Here is an 18,300-nt window from a genome sequence, read left to right as displayed (position 1 = left end):
ACACGAACACAGGTTCTCAGGGCAAGTGGCCTTTGGTACTAGAAGGTGGTTTGGAAGTCATCCAGCCCCACCTGCTCATTACATAGATGAGCAAATCGAGGCCCTCAGAAGCAAAGGCACCAACCTGAGATCATACAGGAGGCCGCTGGTGCCTGGAGTCAGACAGGGTTCAAATCCTGACTACACCAGCCATTGGGGGAAGCTTGGAGGAGCTACTTTATGCTTCTGAACCTCTGTTTTACCATCAGTAAAGTGGGGATAGTCCATCCCACCTAGTCAAGTGAGGTGGGTGGGGGACAGGTCAGGAGCACTACTGGAAACACCTGAATGGGTTTCAAAGACCACTCTGAGGTTCAAGGACAGAGCTGGAGGTTCAGGGCAGCCTCAGGAGGCCCAAAAGCAGATTAGAGATCATGTAGCTTCACAAGTGGAATCTCCCTGGTTTCAACTGGGGCTGAACCAGTGCGGGGCACGTAGGAGACGTTCAACACGTACTGTTCGGTGAAGGACCTCGAACTACCCAGCACACCGGAGAGGCCTCACAAACGGTGAGGATGGCGGCTCATTCATACAACACGTTCCCACTGCCCTTGTACTCCCCCGCAGGTGGTGCCATTCGCCATGTACCTGAGCCCATATGTGGCTCCCTGAGCCATGGACTGGGCTCTGCCTGGGGACCCCTTCTTGCCAGTCACGCCTAGTCCTGTAGAAGAGGTTTCTTCTGAAAATCAGTGAACTCACAGTGGAGAAGACAGAAAGCTCACTTCCCCAGGGGAAGGCATATCAGCACAGCAGAACACCTGACCCCGGGGACCAAGGAGGACACGAGGCTGCTTCCAAGGAACCCTTCTCAGTGTATGACTCCACCTCACGGCTAGAGGCCAGCAGACAAGCCCAAACCGAGGGACAGTCTATAGCACACCTGACCAGCTCCCCTCAAAAGTGTCAAGGTCACGAAAGACAAGACTGAGAAACCATCAGCCTGGAGGAGCCTAAGAAGATAGGACCGCTGACTGTGACGTGGTGTCCTGGACCAGAAAAAGGACAAGAGGGGAAAACCAGGGAGTTAGAAACAAGTTTATAGTTCAGTTTTTAAAGTTTCCTTCCAGATTTCTGGGTTTTCCAGCAAACCCCTACAGGACATCTTGGTGATGGGAATGACGTCTAGGACACCCACCTGTTGGCAGGCAGGGAGGAGATGGGGCTATGACCCAAGACACCACCTGGTAGAAGCTGGTAGGACTCAGGATTCAGCTGTCCCCACGACAGTCCCCTCAGTCCAGCCCAGCCTGGCCCGGCCCTGCCCAGGAGCTGCTGTGTGGGGAGCACAAGCCAGGTTGGGGGGTCCTAGGCAGACTTGGGCCCGTTTCTCCAGAGAATCAGCCCTCATTTTCTCCTCCTGGGCTGAGGAGTCTGGGGTCTGGAATGGGCCCAGCAGGGCCAGGGTCCTGTCCAAGGTATGCCAAGGAGCCCCATGTACATGGCCTGGTCTGTACGTGAGACTCCTGGCACAAGGAGGGAAACACGGGGGGCAAGCCGGCCAGGGGGCTGCCTGGCATCTCCCCAGAGCCCTGGGCTGGGCTTGAGGACACACTGAGGGACAAACAAGGGCCTTTTGGGTCTGAGCCTGCAGGTGCCAGCCTAGAACAGGTGTCTCTTTGTGTCCCAGGCTCCACTCAGAGCCCTGGAACAGCGGGGAGAGAGCCTGACAGCTTGAAACGGCGTCAGGTACCCCCGTTCTGTCACCGGGAGTTAGAAACTCAATAACCACAGTCCAACCTGCTCTGCAGGAGGCCACCCAAGCCCAGGAGGTCAGCAGCAGCCTGGGGAGGTGGTGTGCGGGCCAGCAGGGGTACCGTCCTGGTCATCTAGTGACCAGGTCATCTAGACGCCAGGGACGGAGTATATGAGCAGGAAAAGAACACAGGCATCTCAGGGGACCCTAACCACCCCCATCCTGCTGCCTACCTCTTCTTGCTTTAATTTCGGGAAGGTGCTCCCTGCCCTTTTCCCTGGCTGGAGGGGCAGTATGGCCTGATGGTTAAGCACCCGGACACATGGCAGCTGGCCTGCATTTGAATCCTGACTCAGTCCTTACAAAGCTGTGAATTACTTAGCCTCTCTGAGCCTCAGTTTCCCCATATGTTAGTGGGGCTCATGGCAGTATGCCTGCCGCAGTGCTCGGCCAGGGGTTTACATGAGAGAGAGAGTTGCTGTATGGGTGAGCCCAGGCTCTCTGCCTCCACTTGGGGTCACTGTCCAGGGATCTGGGCTCCTTTTAAAGAAAAGCCTGAAGGCAGAACCCACTGGCACCAGGGAGCTTAAAAAAAAAAAAAAAGACCCGGGGCCAGCACACCATTCACACTGATTCTCACACAAGCCAAGACATGCTCTGGCTCGTCCCTGTGATGTCGCCTCGCCCAGGCATGGGAAATTTGCAAGTAACATCAATATTTGGAAATATCTCCTCCAATCCCTGCAGGGAGAGGCTGGTGTACATACATGGGTAGTAAGGCTGCTGGGAGGATTCGGATCCCAGACCTGGTCTTGGGTTTGGGCTTAGAAAGAGGTTTGGGATTTGAAAGGTATGGTGTGTTTCCACAGCAGCGTTTCTGCTGTTCTAAGAATCTCCCCCATCTGTAGGAGGGAAACCGCAGAATGGGAGAGCAGGGAGGGCCCGTCTACCTGGTTGTTCAAGCAGAAACCCAGAACCATCCCAGATCCCTCCCTTTCCCTTCCTCAGTTCCACCCAGGAACAGATCTCTTGTGCCTCCATCCTCCCTTTGCCCTGTGGTCTCAACCTGATCAAGGTTGCTACTTCTCACCTCGACCAGTGCAAGAGCCACCCCCAACTGCCTCCCTGTACCCAGTCTCTTACCGCCTCCAGCCAGCTTCAGCACATGTCCACAACGCAGCCTGATCTTACCACCGTCTGGACTCCAACTTGCCCACAACGCAGCCTGATCTTACCACCGTCTGGACTCCAACTTGCCAGGGCATCAGGCATCTCAAATGCTCTGAGAATAGAGTTCAAACTCCTCCCCAAGGCCCAGAGGACGCCCAGACCTAACCCCTGTACCCAGCCTTTTCTGCCTCAGGGCCTTTGCACCAGCTGGGACTTTGGTAATGGGGGTCTCTGTAGATCACCTCCAGGACCACCCTGGCTAAGACTTGGTTTATTGACTGCATGCCCAACTGACCCACTCAGTCTAACTCCTTCCCAAGCTCAGCAGCCACCGGAAGGACCTGCTTCCCAGCCTCCTACCTCCAGGAGAGACCCAGGCTCTCCAAGGACACCACGAATGGCCAACCCTCCAGCTAGCAGCGAGAGCCACCCTTGCTGCCTTCAGCTCTCCGTGCCCAAGTCATGCTAAACCAGTTGGCCCATTTTTCCTCTCTATCCTGCCTGCAGGGAGGGAAACTGAGTCATCCTGGCGCAGCAAAAGAACGTAGGGTCTGGTGTTGCTCTGACCCGGGCAGGCTTAGCCTTAGCCTCTCTCCGCCTATTTTCTTGTCTGTGTAATGGTGATAAGAATCTGTCCAACCCCAGAGAATTGAGACAATTCAAGGAGATAATCCTTGCAAAGCACTCTGCATGTGGCAGTCCCATGGCGGAGGCTCAGGATTGCGCCCAACACATCGCTCACCCCAGCAACAGTGCAATGAGCCGCACAGGTGACCGGCGTAAGCAGATGTGCTAGTGCTCCCACCTACCTGAATCTCCTCATCCGTTTATAGGGTTATGGTGTCTACTTGTGGAGCAGCGAACGGAAAGACACATTTCATAGGTCGGGAGCATCCCCAAGTGGGGGTTTGTACTATGTGGCTTTGCATTCAAGGCCACTGCTGTCCCGTAGAAACAGGCTGCAAGCCACATTTGTGGTTTAAATTTCTCCAGCAGCCACATGAAAAAAAGTCAAAAGAAACAGGTGAACTTAATTTTTATATGATATGTTATTTAGTTAATGTATCTAAGAAATTACTTTGACAGGTAGTCGATGAAACATTATTAATGCGTTATTTTACATACCATTTTCATATTACATCTTCTGAAGGCTGCCACGCAGTTTGTTTGTTTTTTTTTAAGATTTTATTTATTTATTTATGTGACAGAGATCACAAGTAGGCAGAGAGGCAGGCAGAGAGAGAGGAAGGGAAGCAGGCTCCCTGCTGAGCAGAGAGCCCGATGCAGGGGCTCAATCCCAGGACCCTGAGATCACGATCCGAGCCAAAAGCAGAGGCTTTAACCCACGGAGCCACCCAGACGCCCCATGCCATGCAGTTTTAAATTGCAGCACATCTGGCCTTATTCTAAACACACCTCATGTGGCTGGTGGTTCCCAAGCAGGAGGGCAGAGTTCAGGTGATTCTGTGGCTTCTGGCTACTTTGCTACAAGCCCATTGGTTCTGCCATAGTCAAGGTGATGGGTGCTCTCAGAGGATCTAGTGGTCCTGCTCAGAGCCCGGCACCTAGGGACACTCAGTAAATGGTCATCCCTTTTGCTCTCTGCCACTCTCTCACCAGATCTACACAGGCTGCTGGGACACCTGCCCCAAGGCCAGGTCTGGTCTACAGATTCCCGGCTACCTGACTTCAAAACATTCCAGGGCTCCCAGCTGCACACCCAGCAGAGCATGGTACCTGCGTGTAGAGGGCCAGAGCCCCTAAACCACAACCCCACGCCCTTTCCCAGGCCCCCAGAGCTACAACATCCTTGCCCACAGGCCCCAGGGCAGACCCACCGGCATTTGGCTCATTCCCTGCCATCTCGCCCTTCAGGCTGGGGGAACAGCTTCTCTCCTGCCCTGGCCTCTTTCAGGACCTGCCACTCTGGGGATGAAATCACACCCCCCAAGGGGTGCTGCAGCCCTGCCATACGACCCTGTCCCTAGCTGTCCCTGCCTGCCTAGAACGGCTCTGTCCCCCATCAATCACAACTCAACTTTCTCTGTGTATGGAGACAGAAATTGGTGGCACAAGGCATCTGTCTAGCGGGAAATGCTCTTCCTCCTTGGCCAGGACCACCTAGGCTTCCAGGCCTGAGTCAGTCCCCGTGTTCCCCTTGATCACGTCTATCCATCCTTCCCTTTGAGGGTTAATTCTGTTTCAGTGGGTGTGCACCGGAGCAGGGGAAGGGTGGTCAGGAGCCATCAGTTTTGGAATGTCTGGAATGCATAAGAGTCGCACCTTTCCCCAGAACCAGCCTCACCCTTCCCAGAGCCCAGAGCAGGGACCTGGCTGCCTGCTGGCCAGGGTCATCCTCTTCTGGGTCCTGCCTCCAGGGCCAGCCAGGGCAGGAGCGCTCTCTGGGGACATCCAGACCTGCTGGGAGGTATACCTCTGGTGCTGGGTATCCCTCGGCCCCCATTTCCTTTTGTCCCTCCCAGACATCTGTCCATCCCTGACACAAAGGCACACACGGTAGGCACTCAGGAAATGAGTGCTAAACACTGAGGGCACCTGCAAGGTACCTATCTCCCTCCTCAGCTCCTTCACAACCAGATCCACTGAAATCTTACAGTCCGGGGAGAAAGCCACTCTTACAGTCATTGGACACTTCTCTCTTTCTAAAGATTTTAATCTTAAGTAATCTCTGCACCCAATGTGGGGCTCGAACTCACAACCCCGAGATCAAGATCACACGACACCAACTGAGCCAGCCAGGTGCCCCCATTGGGCACTTTTCTTAATCCTGCCTTTATTAGACTATACACTTTCGGACAATAAGGATGTAGTCACCTTTTTCTTTTTCCTTTTTTTAAAAGATTTTATTATTTATTTATTTGACAGACAGAGATCACAAGTAGGCAGAGAGGCAGACAGAGAGAGAGAGGGGGAAGCAGGCTCCCTGCAGAGCAAAGAGCCTGATGTGGGGCTTGATCCCAGGACCCTGGGATCATGACCTGAGCCGAAGGCAGAGGCTTTAACCCACTGAGCCACCCAGGCACCCCCTACCTTTTTCTCTTTTAAAGATTTACCTATTTATTCTAGAGATGGAGAGAGCCCAAGTGGGAGAGGGAGAGGGAGAGGGAGAAAGAATCTGAAAGCAGACTCTGCGTTGAACACAGAGCCCAGAGCTGGGCGTGATCTCACTGATCTCGGGACCACGAGATCATGACCTGAGCTAAAACCAAGAATGCAATACTCAACCAACTGAGTCACCCAGGCACCCCAGGACCCACTCATCCTTTAGAGGGCCCTTTGTGGCCCTTAATTCCAGGCCTTGCACAGCTTTGGGGCTCAATAAATAGGTACTGAACTGAGCAGACTTCTGAAAGCATGGCCACAATTCCTAACCCCCATTTTCCAGATGAAGACAACTGTGGCTTAGAGGGGATGAGAACACCCCCCACCCAAGGTCACACAGCTGGGAAGTGGTGGTGCCAGGATTAGAACAGGCTCCAGAAACACCTTCTCAGAACACGGGTGACATCAATACTCATCCACAAAATGACAGGGAGACACTGGGGAGACAGGATGAAGCAGCAAGGCGTTTCCCACTCAGGGGAGGCCTAGTGATTTACATCTTGTTGGCATCTGCCTCGGTACAATTAATCCCAGCGGTTGAGTAATAGTGGTGGCAACTGACTCAGACATCCTCCTAAGATGCCACCGTGAGGGGCTCCCAATCTGTCCCTCTGAGCAGGCCTTCTGGGAGAAGGAATCAGCACGGAGGGAACACCTCTCCAGGCTGTCCCCTGCTCCAGGGCCTGACACATGTTTCCACTTGGATCCTCACAACAACCCCTCCAGGTTGGCACTATGATTGCTCCCAGGGAACAGACTGGGACTCGGGAGGAGGGGCCCCTTGGCTGGGGCAGCTGTGGGGGCCTGGGAAAGGGCGTGGGGCTGTGGTTTAAGGGCTCTGGCCTTCTACACACAGGTACCATGCTCTGCTGGGTGCAGTTGGGAGCCCTGGAATGTTCTGAAGTCAGGTAGCCACTGGACTAGTAAGCATCCAGATGGATGACTGCTGTCACCCCAGCCGTCTTCTAGGTAGTCAATCACTCCTGAATAACCTTTCAGCCCCACCCCCCAACTCATCATCTCTCCATCCCCCTTACAGGCCCTGGGAACAGGCCCTTCTCCATTACCAACCCAAGACAGGAGTTGTTAACATGCTATCAGACGTCCGCTCAATTCAACACTTATTTATTGACCTTCAAACCTAAGCAAGACCTGGAATTAAGGGCACCAAACTGCCCGCCCAAAGATAGGTAAATCCAAAGGTTCATTATTTTAAGATTATATTTATTGGGCTCTTGGGTGGCTCAGTCAGTTAGGCTGATGCTAAGCAGGATCTCAGGGTCCTGGCATCGGGCCCCACAACAGGCTCCTTGATCAGTGGGGAGTCTGCTTCTCCCTCTCCCTCTGCTGCTCCCTCTGCTGTTCCCCCTGCTTGTGCTCTCTTATTCTGTCAAATAAATAATTAAAATCTTAAAAAAAAAAAAAGATTCATTTATTTATTTGACAGAGGGTGGGTGGCTCAAGCACAAGCAGACGGAGCAGCAGGCAGAGAGAGGGAGAAGCAGACTCCCCACTGAGCAGGGGGCCCAACACAGGACTTGATCCCAGGACCCCAGGATCATGTCCTCAACCAAAGGCAGACATCCAACCAGGCACACAGTCCAAAGGTTTATAACCTAATAAGTAGGATGAAGAAAAACACCCCAGTGACTATAATTGCAAAGATTCAGAATGCCTGGGTCAGGGTATTTTCATCCACTCTGTCTCATTCAGGCTTTATATCCTAACTTAATTGTGAAAAATACAGCTTGACCCAATTAAATGAAGGAAAAGAGCCAAAAGGAAACAGAAGAGAAAGCATGATAAATAAGAAATACAAACTAACATGTCAGAGGTAGATGCAAACACATCAGTTATTACAATAAACGTGAATGAGTCAAACTCTCCTGTTAAAAGATAAGACTCTTGGGGCGCCTGCGTGGCTCAGTTGGTTAAAGCCTCTGCCTTCAGCTCAGGTCATGATCTCAGGGTCCTGGGATCGAGCCCCACATTGGACTCTCTGCTCAGCGGGGAGCCTGCTTCCTCCTCTCTCTGTGCCTGCCTCTGTCTACTTGTGATCTCTGTCGAATAAATAAATAAAATCTTAAAAAAAAAAAAAAGATAAGACTCTCAGGTGAGAATACAAAAACGAAACAAAAGCCAGCTCTGTGCCATTTTACAAGACACATACCTGAAACAGAATGATACAGGACAGCTGAGAATAAAGGAATACAGCACAACGGATGGGGCAGCTGCCACAGCAATGGGAAAGCAAGGTAGGTGTGTGTACCTCACAGACGAGACGGATCAAAGTTATCAGTGTAAATGTGGGGTTCGCACCCCTGGCTACACATCCAAAGATGGAGGTGTGGGCCCCACCCCAGAGATTTTCTGGCTTACTCGGCCTATGAAAGGGCCTGGACGATGCTTTTAAACTCCCCATATGAGTCTAACTTACCACCAAGGCTGAGAACCCAGAAATGAACCAGAGTAATGTGTCACAGGTTTAGGGGGAGTGGACTGAGGAAGAATCCCAAGATCTCTACAGGAAGGAAGTCTTGTAAGAAAGCAGTACACCGGAAACATGCAGTAAATACCAGATTGATTGGTCAATTGACTGATACTCTCCTTACTAGAAACTTCCATGGTAATTAGACAGTAAAATCCTCCACACCCAGCTATTAATCCTGGGGAAGTACGTCCTAAACAGAGAAGATTGCTGGTGTAGTAACTGCAGATCCGTTTCCCGGCCTAATCTGTTTCCTCCCAGCGAAGCCACCCAACCCCTAGGCCCGTGTCAGGCGTGTGCTCTTGGGCTCCTGTTACCCACATGCAGAGGTTTGCCTTGGGTAACATCAGGGCTAATCTTGAAGATTTCTGCAAGGTTTAAACGGGGCTCAAGCCAATCTCAGTGCCCTTGCAAGTTAGGACGTCATTCCAGGTTCAAGACCAGGAGTACCAGGCTCCATTTATTAAGCACCTACTATATCCCTGATGTTGTACGCCCACTGTCTCCAGTGTTCTCCACAAGCTTACGCTCCTCCAACCCACAGAGTCAAGAGAGACCTTCTGCCACTGTCTACTGAGTGCTACGTGTGGTTGGCACCATTCTTGGGGGGTATGGGAGTGACTGCACAGCATTCGAAGTCCCGACCTTCGTCAAGCCCAGAGAGGGGTAGGAATGTGGCCAGCAGCACAGCAGGGCCTGAAGGGCGGGTCTGCAACTCCCAAACTCAGGTTCCTTCTACTCCACCCACCATGCCCTCTGTCCCTGCCCATGGGCCCCGGCCTCCCCCTCAGGAACAGTGGAGCTTGGCTGCCCATTTTATACTTGGTAAGAGTGAAGCTCCTTAATCGTGTGTGGCAGCAGGACCGAGACCTCTCAGTTCTTGGCACAGACTTAGAATCCTTCCTCAACCTTCAGTTGGATCCACAACGTCACCACACCCAGGACGGAGAAATGAAAACCAGAAAAGCTAGGAGTCTGAGACCCGAGCCCAGGCCACTGGGGCAGCGAGGAGTTCCGCACGCAGTCGTTTCCTTGCAGCGTTCCGGGGTCAGCGGGCCACAGACGGAGCTGCCAGTCAGGGAGTGGCTGGGCGGGCAGCTACCTTACAAGGCCTGACAAACCCTTCGCCCAGGCAGCCAGCTGGGACACTCTGGTGGCCAGCTTGCCTGCTCCCAGCTCAGAATGCCTGTGTTAGAGCAGCTCAGGGTCGCTGGGCAGGCTACTAAACTCTGAGCCTCACCTGAAACAGAGCCATCGGGGACGAGAAACACCACATATCATCATTTAGGGCAGCCACTCCAAGCCAGGACTCAACCCTGAGCCTCCTGTATGTTCATAGCTTTCCCAGTACCCCCTGCCGCCTTCCTGACACTTTCCATCTGTGTCTCCCGATCCAGAACCATCCTGCTTGCCTTCCAGTCTTGCTCCTCTGGCCTCAGGACCTGCCCCCTGGGCTTACCTCCCCTTCTCCCCATGACCCCTTCTCCCACTAATGACCAGACTCTGAGACACAGGACTCCAGGCTCCCTTCCAGGCTCCAGCCCATGCTGTTCCTGCTGCCAGCTCTCCTTGCCCATCCCACTCCTCACTTTAAAGACCTGAAAACTGATAATCTAGCTAAAACACACACAAAAGCACAGAAAAGAACCCTACCACCAAGACTCATCTGATGTTCCCACGCTGCCGTACTTGCTTTGGATTTTGTTTACAAAGAAATACGATGTTATCGTGTATTACCCCTTCGGCCGCCTCCTCTTGGGGAGGGTGATTTTGGAGCTACTGGTTTCCTCCTAAGCCCGTTTCATGCTTTCCACTACGTACCTCTGTCTGCATCCAGAAACATCATATTGCAAAAAAAAAAAAAACAAAAAAAAACAAAAAACCATCAAATTGCTTTGTATGAATGTTTTTTCAAACGTACATAAATGTACTCTGTCTCCTTCGTTAGCTTTGTTCACTGATGACTTTTCAGGCTGATACACCTGGAGATTCCTACCCCGCCTCATCCCGCTCCAGGCTCTCTCCATCCACCCACCTCCTGCTCGTCCCCCAGAAGCCCTTGGGCTGGCTCGGGGCCTCTCTGCCTCCACTGTCCCAGCATTTACCACCCTGCATTGTTGCCGCCTGCTTACTGAGCACACAGAAGGTGGCTGGATGAGGACAGGGGTCAACGGCACTCTCTGTTCAGGCCCTCACATTCTGTCCCACCCCCACCTTCCTGGTCAGTGTGCGTGTGTGCGCGCGTATGTGTGTGTGTGTGTGTGCGTGCGTGTGTGTGCACGCACCAGTGTGTGCCCTGTGAGGGGTTCAAGGAGGGAGAGCATCTTAGCAGTCCTTCATGGCTCACCCTCGTTCATTCGTTCATTCATTCATTCATTCATTCAGCACACGTGCTCCACCAGCCAGTCTCTTGGGTGGGGAGGGGAGATATCCACCTCCCTCTGGCCAAAGGACCAGAGTTAAATGGCTGCTGAGATAAGGATCAAGGAGATGGGCAAGACAAGAGGTTAGGGAGGGCTTAAGGAACAGAAACCAACCAAGAAAGAGGAAGAGAAATGGGCTAAGAGGGATGGGAAGGGCATTCCAGGCAAGAGGAAAGGTGTGGGCAAAGGCCATGTGGTTGGATGTGGTGTGGAAAGGACAGGGTGAGGGGCACGGATTCGTGTGTGCAGGGCTACCGCAACCAGGGCCTGAGAGCAAAGGGAATCCAGGGGCAAGGGTTAAGCAGCAGGGGACAGGATCAGATCTGCATCTTGCAAAGAGCTCCCCGGAAGCCATGGGGAGAAGGGACTAAGGTGTCGGGGTAGAAGCAGGAACTGTAAAGAGGCTACTGGACGTATGCCGGCAAGAGGGCCTGCGCTGCTGGCTAGGCGAGGATAAGCAAGGCAGAACTGAGGACAATGCAGGGCTGGCCCCTGCAGAGAGCGACCTCCTGCCTGGGGGACCAGGGGCCTCCCTGCCCAGGCTCAGGAGGCTGAAACACAGAAGGGCCACCAAGAGCACAGAGAACAAAGACCAGAGGCCATTTCCCCCTTCCCTCTCCAGAGACAGGCTGGGGCAGGCTGGGAGAGGGGCAGGCGTCCCTGCCTGGAGTAGGAGGGAGCCGGGAAGCCCAGGGCCTCCTCCCTTAACAAGGAGCCTTGGAAATGCTCTTAAAGGCAGCTTCTCCCTAGTGCCCAGGCCCTTTGGGTGCCCCTCACCCTCCTTGGGGTATTGCCTGAATGGTGTAAATTGAGCTAAGCCTCTCCCCGCAAAACTTCCCAACCCCAGATGATTGCCGCTGACAATGCTCAAAATGCCACCAGTAGCAGCCATTCCAAAGGTTCAGTGCCGTTCTGTTCTGAATCTAATTGATCAGGTCTCCTTCCCTCTGCCAACAGGAGCACTGGGCAAGTGAGGGCAAAGCCAGAGAGAGGGGAAGCAGACAGGGTTGCTGGGGCGGAGTCAGGGAATACAAAAGCCAGTGACTCCACCATCTGCCCTGGGGCAGTCCCTGGAGAGAGCTGCCACCAGACCCAGGTGTGGGTGGGAAGACCTAGTTTCCCTTCCCAGAGGCTCCTGGGCCCCCAGCATCGGCCACCTGTGAGCTACGAGCAGGGAGGTGAGTGCCTTTACTCTTGGCCTCAGTGTGAAATGAGACACCAGCACCAGACTGGCTGGCACGGTGTCAGAATGAAACGCTGTAACACCCACAGCTGTGCTGGGTGCACAGAAGGTGCTTGAGAAATGGTGGGATCCTCCAGTACAAACCACCCCAGTGGCTGGAGGTGGGCTTTGCTGACAGAACCCTCCCCAAATCGTTCAGGCTTTCCAGCTGTCACTAATCAGGGTGTACAGGTGTGTCTCCATGGATCTACTGGAGGTGGGGGGCACCATGAATGGTGAGGTGAATGGATGAGAGTCAGCGGATCTCCTGCCCCACCTGGGAAAAAAAGACAACTGCCTGGTCAGCTCTGGGCTTAACACTAGCCTTACCCTTAGAGTGTGTGCTGACTGGTGCTGGAGTTGACTGCGCACTCACTGTGAGCCGGGTCTGGGGCTGGGCCCCTAGCAACCTTACCAGCGGGGGCGTGCTATCATCACTCCCATTTTGCAGATGAAGAATCTAAGACTCAGAGATGTTAAGTGACCTGCCCAAGGTCACACAGTCAGGAGGGGCAAAGGGAGGACTTGAACTCACACCTGACTGACATCAGACTTTGTACTCTCAAACACCAAGAGGCTCAGGGTACCCCAGCCAGCTTCCAGGAGGGTAGGCACCCCTTTCACCAGCCCTTAAAGCCTTGGGCCCCCCCTCCCACACAGGGTGCTCCCTGTTAAGACAGGTTAATTCTTGCAGGATGCAACTCAGGTTAGTTTGAGAGGTGAGGCCAGGCTGCTGGGGGCTTACTGGGACCCATGTCTAGGCAGAGGGGCAAAATGAGTCCCATTTTACAGATCAGGAAGCTGAGGCTCTGTGAGGCCAAATTTCTTTGCCAAAATCAAATGGAGGCAGAATTCAGTCTAACTCCCAAGCTGGATTTTAACCAGTCCACTCCTCCCCATGACAGGTTGGACACCTCCCCAGGAAATCCTGCCTGATCTCCTAGGTCTCCGCCCTGACAGCTCTGACTTCAGACCAGTCAGGCACACCAGAGTCGATGCGCTAGAGACCTCATCTATCCAGCTCTAAGTCCCACCACAAAGACATAGTCCTGTAACCACACTAGTAATTAAGCATAACTCCATCAAGTATAAGGAGATTGTCAATGTCTCCTCCACCGCCCCCCCTCCCCGAACGGCAGCCCTGGAGTTGTGCAGTGCACAGCCTATCCATCAGCATCCAGTTCAACCCCAGGCACGTAGTAGGTGTCTTATCTGCATTTGTTCAGTAGTTATAATCATCACAGCTGCCATAGATTGAGGCCTCCTAGAACTCTCATCTCTTTCCCTGTGTTATTTCATTTAATCTTCATGCCATCAATATCATCCCACAACTATGCTTATACCCATTCTACAGGGGAGGAAACGCCGGCTCAAAGGCCAAGCAGCTCGCCCTGGGTTGCCTAACCAGGAAGGGGCAGCTGCTAGTGGCTGCACTCTCAGCTGCTTTTCAGGGTTAGGTCCCCTCCAGACCTTCCCTGCTGGGCTGGATGGCTGTGCTCATCCTCGGTGACCTGCACTATCAGGCCTGACCCTGTCATTAGCTTAGGTGTGAACATCAGCTCCCACACCTGTTATTAGGAACCAGGGTGACAGGAGCAGCGGGGTTCACTGTCCCAGCCCTCCCCAGTTTCAGATGCTAGAAGGCGGACAAACAGGGAGAGGCAGTTTTCTCCAAGAGGGCTCTTCTGTGGTTCCCTTGCTTCCGGATCCTGGGTCCCCTGCACTGAAGGGGGTGATACTGACCCTCTGTCTGGGTACTTCCTGTGTGCTAGGGGCATTTTGTGTGTCGTCACATTTGCCCCCCTCCCAGGACCTCATGCTGGAGACACGTATTCGCACCATCCCAGCTTTGTGGGTGAGGAAGGTGAGGCTCAGGGCGGTTTCCCGACTTGTCTGTAGCACCTGTGGCAAAGCCGGGATCAGAAGGGAGGCCTTCTGCTCTCGGGGTCGGAGCTCCCACCCACCTCGCCATGCTGGATCTTGCTGTCAACCCCACCCTCCCTCACATAAAGGAGACCCCCCCAGGGTGAAAGATTGAGGGTCAGGGACCCCGTCACAAGTGACCACATCTTGGAGCTCCAAGACAGTGCTAGGCACCAAGTGACACTCAGAAGATTCTTGTTGAGAGAACAGAGCAAAAGGCTGTTCCCCAGCCCACAACCCAGTCCATGAACTTGTCCCCACTGAGGGGAAGGGACAGAGGGATGCACTGGTCTGGTGAGATCAGGGAGGGAAGCTCCCGGTCCCTACTCAGGGCTGTCTGTGCCAGGCCACAGAGCCCAAAGGAAGAGTCTCTCATCCCATCCTCAGGGAGAGAATCAGGAAGGCTTCCTGGAGAAAGAACCTCAAATCTGAGATCTGAGATCCAGGGCTGTCAGCCAAGGGCAGAGGATGGCTGCCTTGGGCCAGAAGTATACAGGGAGGAAAGAGGGGACAACAGAGGGGTAGGACCCTGAGTCCTTGCTGCCCCAGGCCCTTGCAGTCCATGAAGCTATAAAGGATGGGAATTCCTTCCTTCCTATCCTCTGTTGAGAAAGCCAAGACCCTTCCAGCTTGTACAATTTCATCATAACCTTGTTAGGTCCAACCTTCTATTGGGGGACCAGACAGACAGCTGAAGGGATTAGGGTCTGGAGGGATGGGGAAGGCAGAGGGCAGGGTGAGGCCTGGCCCATCTCCCGGTGTGTGGGTGTGTGCATGTGTGAAGGGCTGGAGGAGCCCGAGCCTTGGTGGGGAGAGAACAGAGCAGTCCCCCATGGCTGGCACAGAGTATGCGATTGTGCAATGCTCCAGGGAACAGCCCAGGGACTGGACGGGACCCCAGCTAGGTCTGAGAGCCAGCTGGACTCAGCCACAGAGGAACAGCATAGAGGGCCCTGCCCAACCTCTGGGGTTGTGAAAGCCTGGGGAGGCTGGAGAGGGGGGAGGCTTTGGAGGGGAAAATAAATACCTCTGAGCTTGAAAGAGTCCAAAGCAGAGAAGGGGGGGCCCTGAAATCACAGGGGGTGCAGTTCCTGAAAAACCTGGAACTCACAGAAATGGAGTGCCCAGGCCTGCCTGCACCTGCCTGAAGGGTCTGCCTGGGCTGGACAGCAAGAGTACCGTGGGAGCCCTGGCCGGAGCCTTCCCACCTTCTGGGCCTGGCCTGGCCTGGACGGGAGTGAGGATCGTGGTGGCGTGAGGGCATGATAGGGTGGACACTGCCAGGCTGGTGAGCAGTGCAATTCGCGGAGTCTCCCACCTGAATAGAGCTTGGTAAAGTGCACCGTCCTAGCCAGGAGCCCCCCAACTCATATTTGCAAGCGTCGAAGTCCCACCCCTTCCATCAATCTCAGCATCTCCAAGAGGCTTCCCTAAACCGGTTATTAAATGAATACATTAGGCTTATCAAAACGGACGTGGGCTGCCGTCTCAACGCAAACACATCAAGACATGTCATTCCCTTCCCAGGCCGCCCTGGGAACCTGAGGCTCAGAGACGCCGCCAGTTTCTGGGCTGGGGGGTGGGGCACACCCCTGGGAAGTCAGGCAGCGAAAAGGAGGCTCGGATGACGCCCAGCCGCCACGCAAACCCCGGCATAGGTAAAGGGACGCCTCAGCCCGTTCCCCCACAACCCACCGACCCCATACACACCCACGGGTTTTTCTAGGTGACGCTCTGGAGGGCAGGGTGGCAGGTACCGGGAACAGCTGCCGCAGGCGGCACACAGACCACCTTCCCGCCGCACACCACCCCCACCTCTAACCCCACCAAGCCAGGAGCACCTGCGCGCTCTCCAAGAAGCGCTGGCGAGCGCCCCCCTCCCCAGCCCAGCTCAATTTCCCTTCCCCCGTGAGCTACACGAAACTTCCTGAGTCCCCTGCGGCGCCCCCGCCTTGGCTTTAGCGTCCTCCCGACACACCACCGTCCACCCCTGCGGTGCGTCCCGTCTCAGGAGAACCCCCAGCGCAAGGGCGACCCTGGGACACTGAAGTCCCCTGTACTTCCAGCTCAGCTCTCCACCCTCTAGGTGACCAAGTTAATGCTCCCTGGGCTCCTACAATCTCCGGTGCCAAGCATCATGTTTCCCCTCGGTCGCCCCCAGCGCGCACCCCATTCCCACCCTGGCAGCGCTCGCCAGCTCAAGGGTGTCCCTCGGAGGCGCGTTCCCGCCTGGCGCGCACTCCCGGCTCAGCTCCCCGCCCCCTGGGCCACGCTTTCGGGGGCGCTCTGCCGCTCTCCCGGCCAGGTCGCTCCCCCCACGCTCGGGGCTGTGCTTCCCCGCCTAGGACACCCCTCAGCGCGCGGGTTTCCCGCCGCCGTCCCGGGCGCGGCGTGCGGCGTCTACTCACCTCCGAGTCTGCACCGTGGGGCTGTATTTGCCTTTGTTTCTCTTCCTGAAGAGCGAGTTCATAGTGGCGCTCGGGGTGCGCGGGCGGGGGCGGCGGGTCGCGGCGCCGGGCTGGCACTGGGAGGCGGGCGGGCCCGGCGCGCACCGAGGGGCGGGCAGGGGACGCAGGTGAGCGAGCGGCGGCGCAGAAACCCCTAGTGCGGCGCGGCGACGGCGGCGAGCGGTCACTACTCACGGGGGGCGGGGCGACCGTCGGCCTCCGGCTCTCCCAGCCGCTCCGGGAGAAGGTGGTGCTTACCTTCCCGGAGGAGGGGCCACCGGGCGGGCGGGGCTTCCAGGCCCCTTGGGCGCGCGCCCTCGGCCTGGTCCGACCTAGTGGAGCGTCCAGCCTGGCCTGGGGGTGGGACACGGGGACCTGTCGGGACACCGCCACCCTCCCCGGCCCCTGCTCTTTAGTAACTGGCAGGTGGGCGGGCGCCCACAGGCCACTTTCCCGGGCACACCCAGCCTCACATTCACCACCCCTCCCCCGGGCCTGGCGCGCCCCCTGGCTGAGGGCCCTCACCTGGCTCTCCGCGGCCCCTCGCGCGCAACGCTCGCGTCCCCGTGGCTCACACCCAGGTGGTTCCCCCCATACAGGTGTGGCAGAGACTAGATGGGTCTCTGTGCCTTGGCTAGCTGGTCAGTTACACTCAGGTGGTTGTAGTGCCGATGGCAATTGAGAAAAGAGGTTGTGGAGCGCACCTGACTGATTCAGATCCCCGACCTCAACCACGAATTGTCAGCTGACACCCGACAAGACGTCTTCCTGCTCCCAGCCTCAGTTTCCTTATTTGTCAAACAGCGATAACAACTTCCCATAGCCCCAAGGGTTAGGAGGAGAGTCCTTTTGAAGATCTACTGTTGAGAATCCACACGAAGTACTTAGCACAGCGTCTGGCCCAAATGTACAGAAAGCATGGCCATCTAGGGTAGACAAAAAATCCTTTGAAACTAATGACTCCGGGCCCTGGCATGACAGAAATACTTCATGGCTGGTCATAAAAGCCGCTGGATTCTGGTTCAAAATAGCCAGCATGTGCTCAGGTTACATCGTGTGCCGCGGGGTGCCTGGGTTAGACTGTGGCCCACTGTCCACCCGCTTTAAGTGTGTTCCAGTCAAGAGGACTGAGCTGAACGGACAGTAAACCGAGTCTGGCAGTGAGCCCAAATGGGGCCCAGACAGCTGGGAAGGTTCAGGGCCATTTTAGAGGGGGGTGGGGGTGAGGGCTGGGCCCAGCAGGAAAGGAGGAACAATGAGGTCTGCAGGGGAGGGAGGCAGGAATCCCCCAACCCTCCCCCGCATCCCTAGTCCTCAGGCCAGTCCCTTCCCCACATGTTCTTATTTATAAAATAAGGACATTGCTGGGGCACCTGGGTGGCTCAGTTGTTAAGCCTCTGCTTTCAGCTCTGGTCATGATCCTGGGATCCTGGGGTCCTGGGATCCTGGGGTCCTGGGATGAGCCCAGCATCAGACTCCCTGCTCAGCGTGAAGCCTGCTTCTTCCTCTCCCACTCTCCCTGCTTGTGTTCCCTCTCTCTCTGTCTCTCTTTCTCAAATAAATAAATAAAATCTTTAAATTAAATAAAATAAAATAAGGACATTGCTGTGGAAGTTGATTCCCAAAGGCTTTTACTACCCTTGGACCCCGGAGCATCTGAGACACACGGGAACATTTAGACCATCTCTTGCCCCTGCCACCAAAGGACTTCAGTTTCAAAGTGTTATAGAGACTCCAGGAAAATCTTATTCTTAATGAGGCATCTGAGG

At 55.0% G+C, this 18,300-nt stretch overlaps 1 protein-coding gene across 1 annotated transcript in view; it reads right to left on the bottom strand.

Annotated features, from left to right (window-relative positions):
• The window catches only part of LOC111156065 (periplakin), a 44,912-nt gene extending 28,318 nt beyond the window's left edge, over positions 1 to 16,594 (bottom strand). The window contains exon 1 of the mRNA XM_022516652.1: positions 16,493 to 16,594. Within this exon, the coding sequence (XP_022372360.1) occupies positions 16,493 to 16,554 (62 nt within the window). The 5' untranslated portion in view covers positions 16,555 to 16,594. The remainder of the gene's footprint in view (positions 1 to 16,492) is intronic.
• Between the last annotated feature and the right edge of the window lie 1,706 nt (positions 16,595 to 18,300).

The sequence above is a fragment of the Enhydra lutris genome, unplaced genomic scaffold (assembly GCF_002288905.1).
Source record: "Enhydra lutris kenyoni isolate GAN:26980312 unplaced genomic scaffold, ASM228890v2 scaffoldscaffold45, whole genome shotgun sequence".
Lineage (NCBI taxonomy): Eukaryota > Metazoa > Chordata > Mammalia > Carnivora > Mustelidae > Enhydra > Enhydra lutris.
The sequence above is the reverse complement of the archived record's forward strand: the minus strand, read 5'-3'. Positions and strand labels throughout refer to the sequence as shown.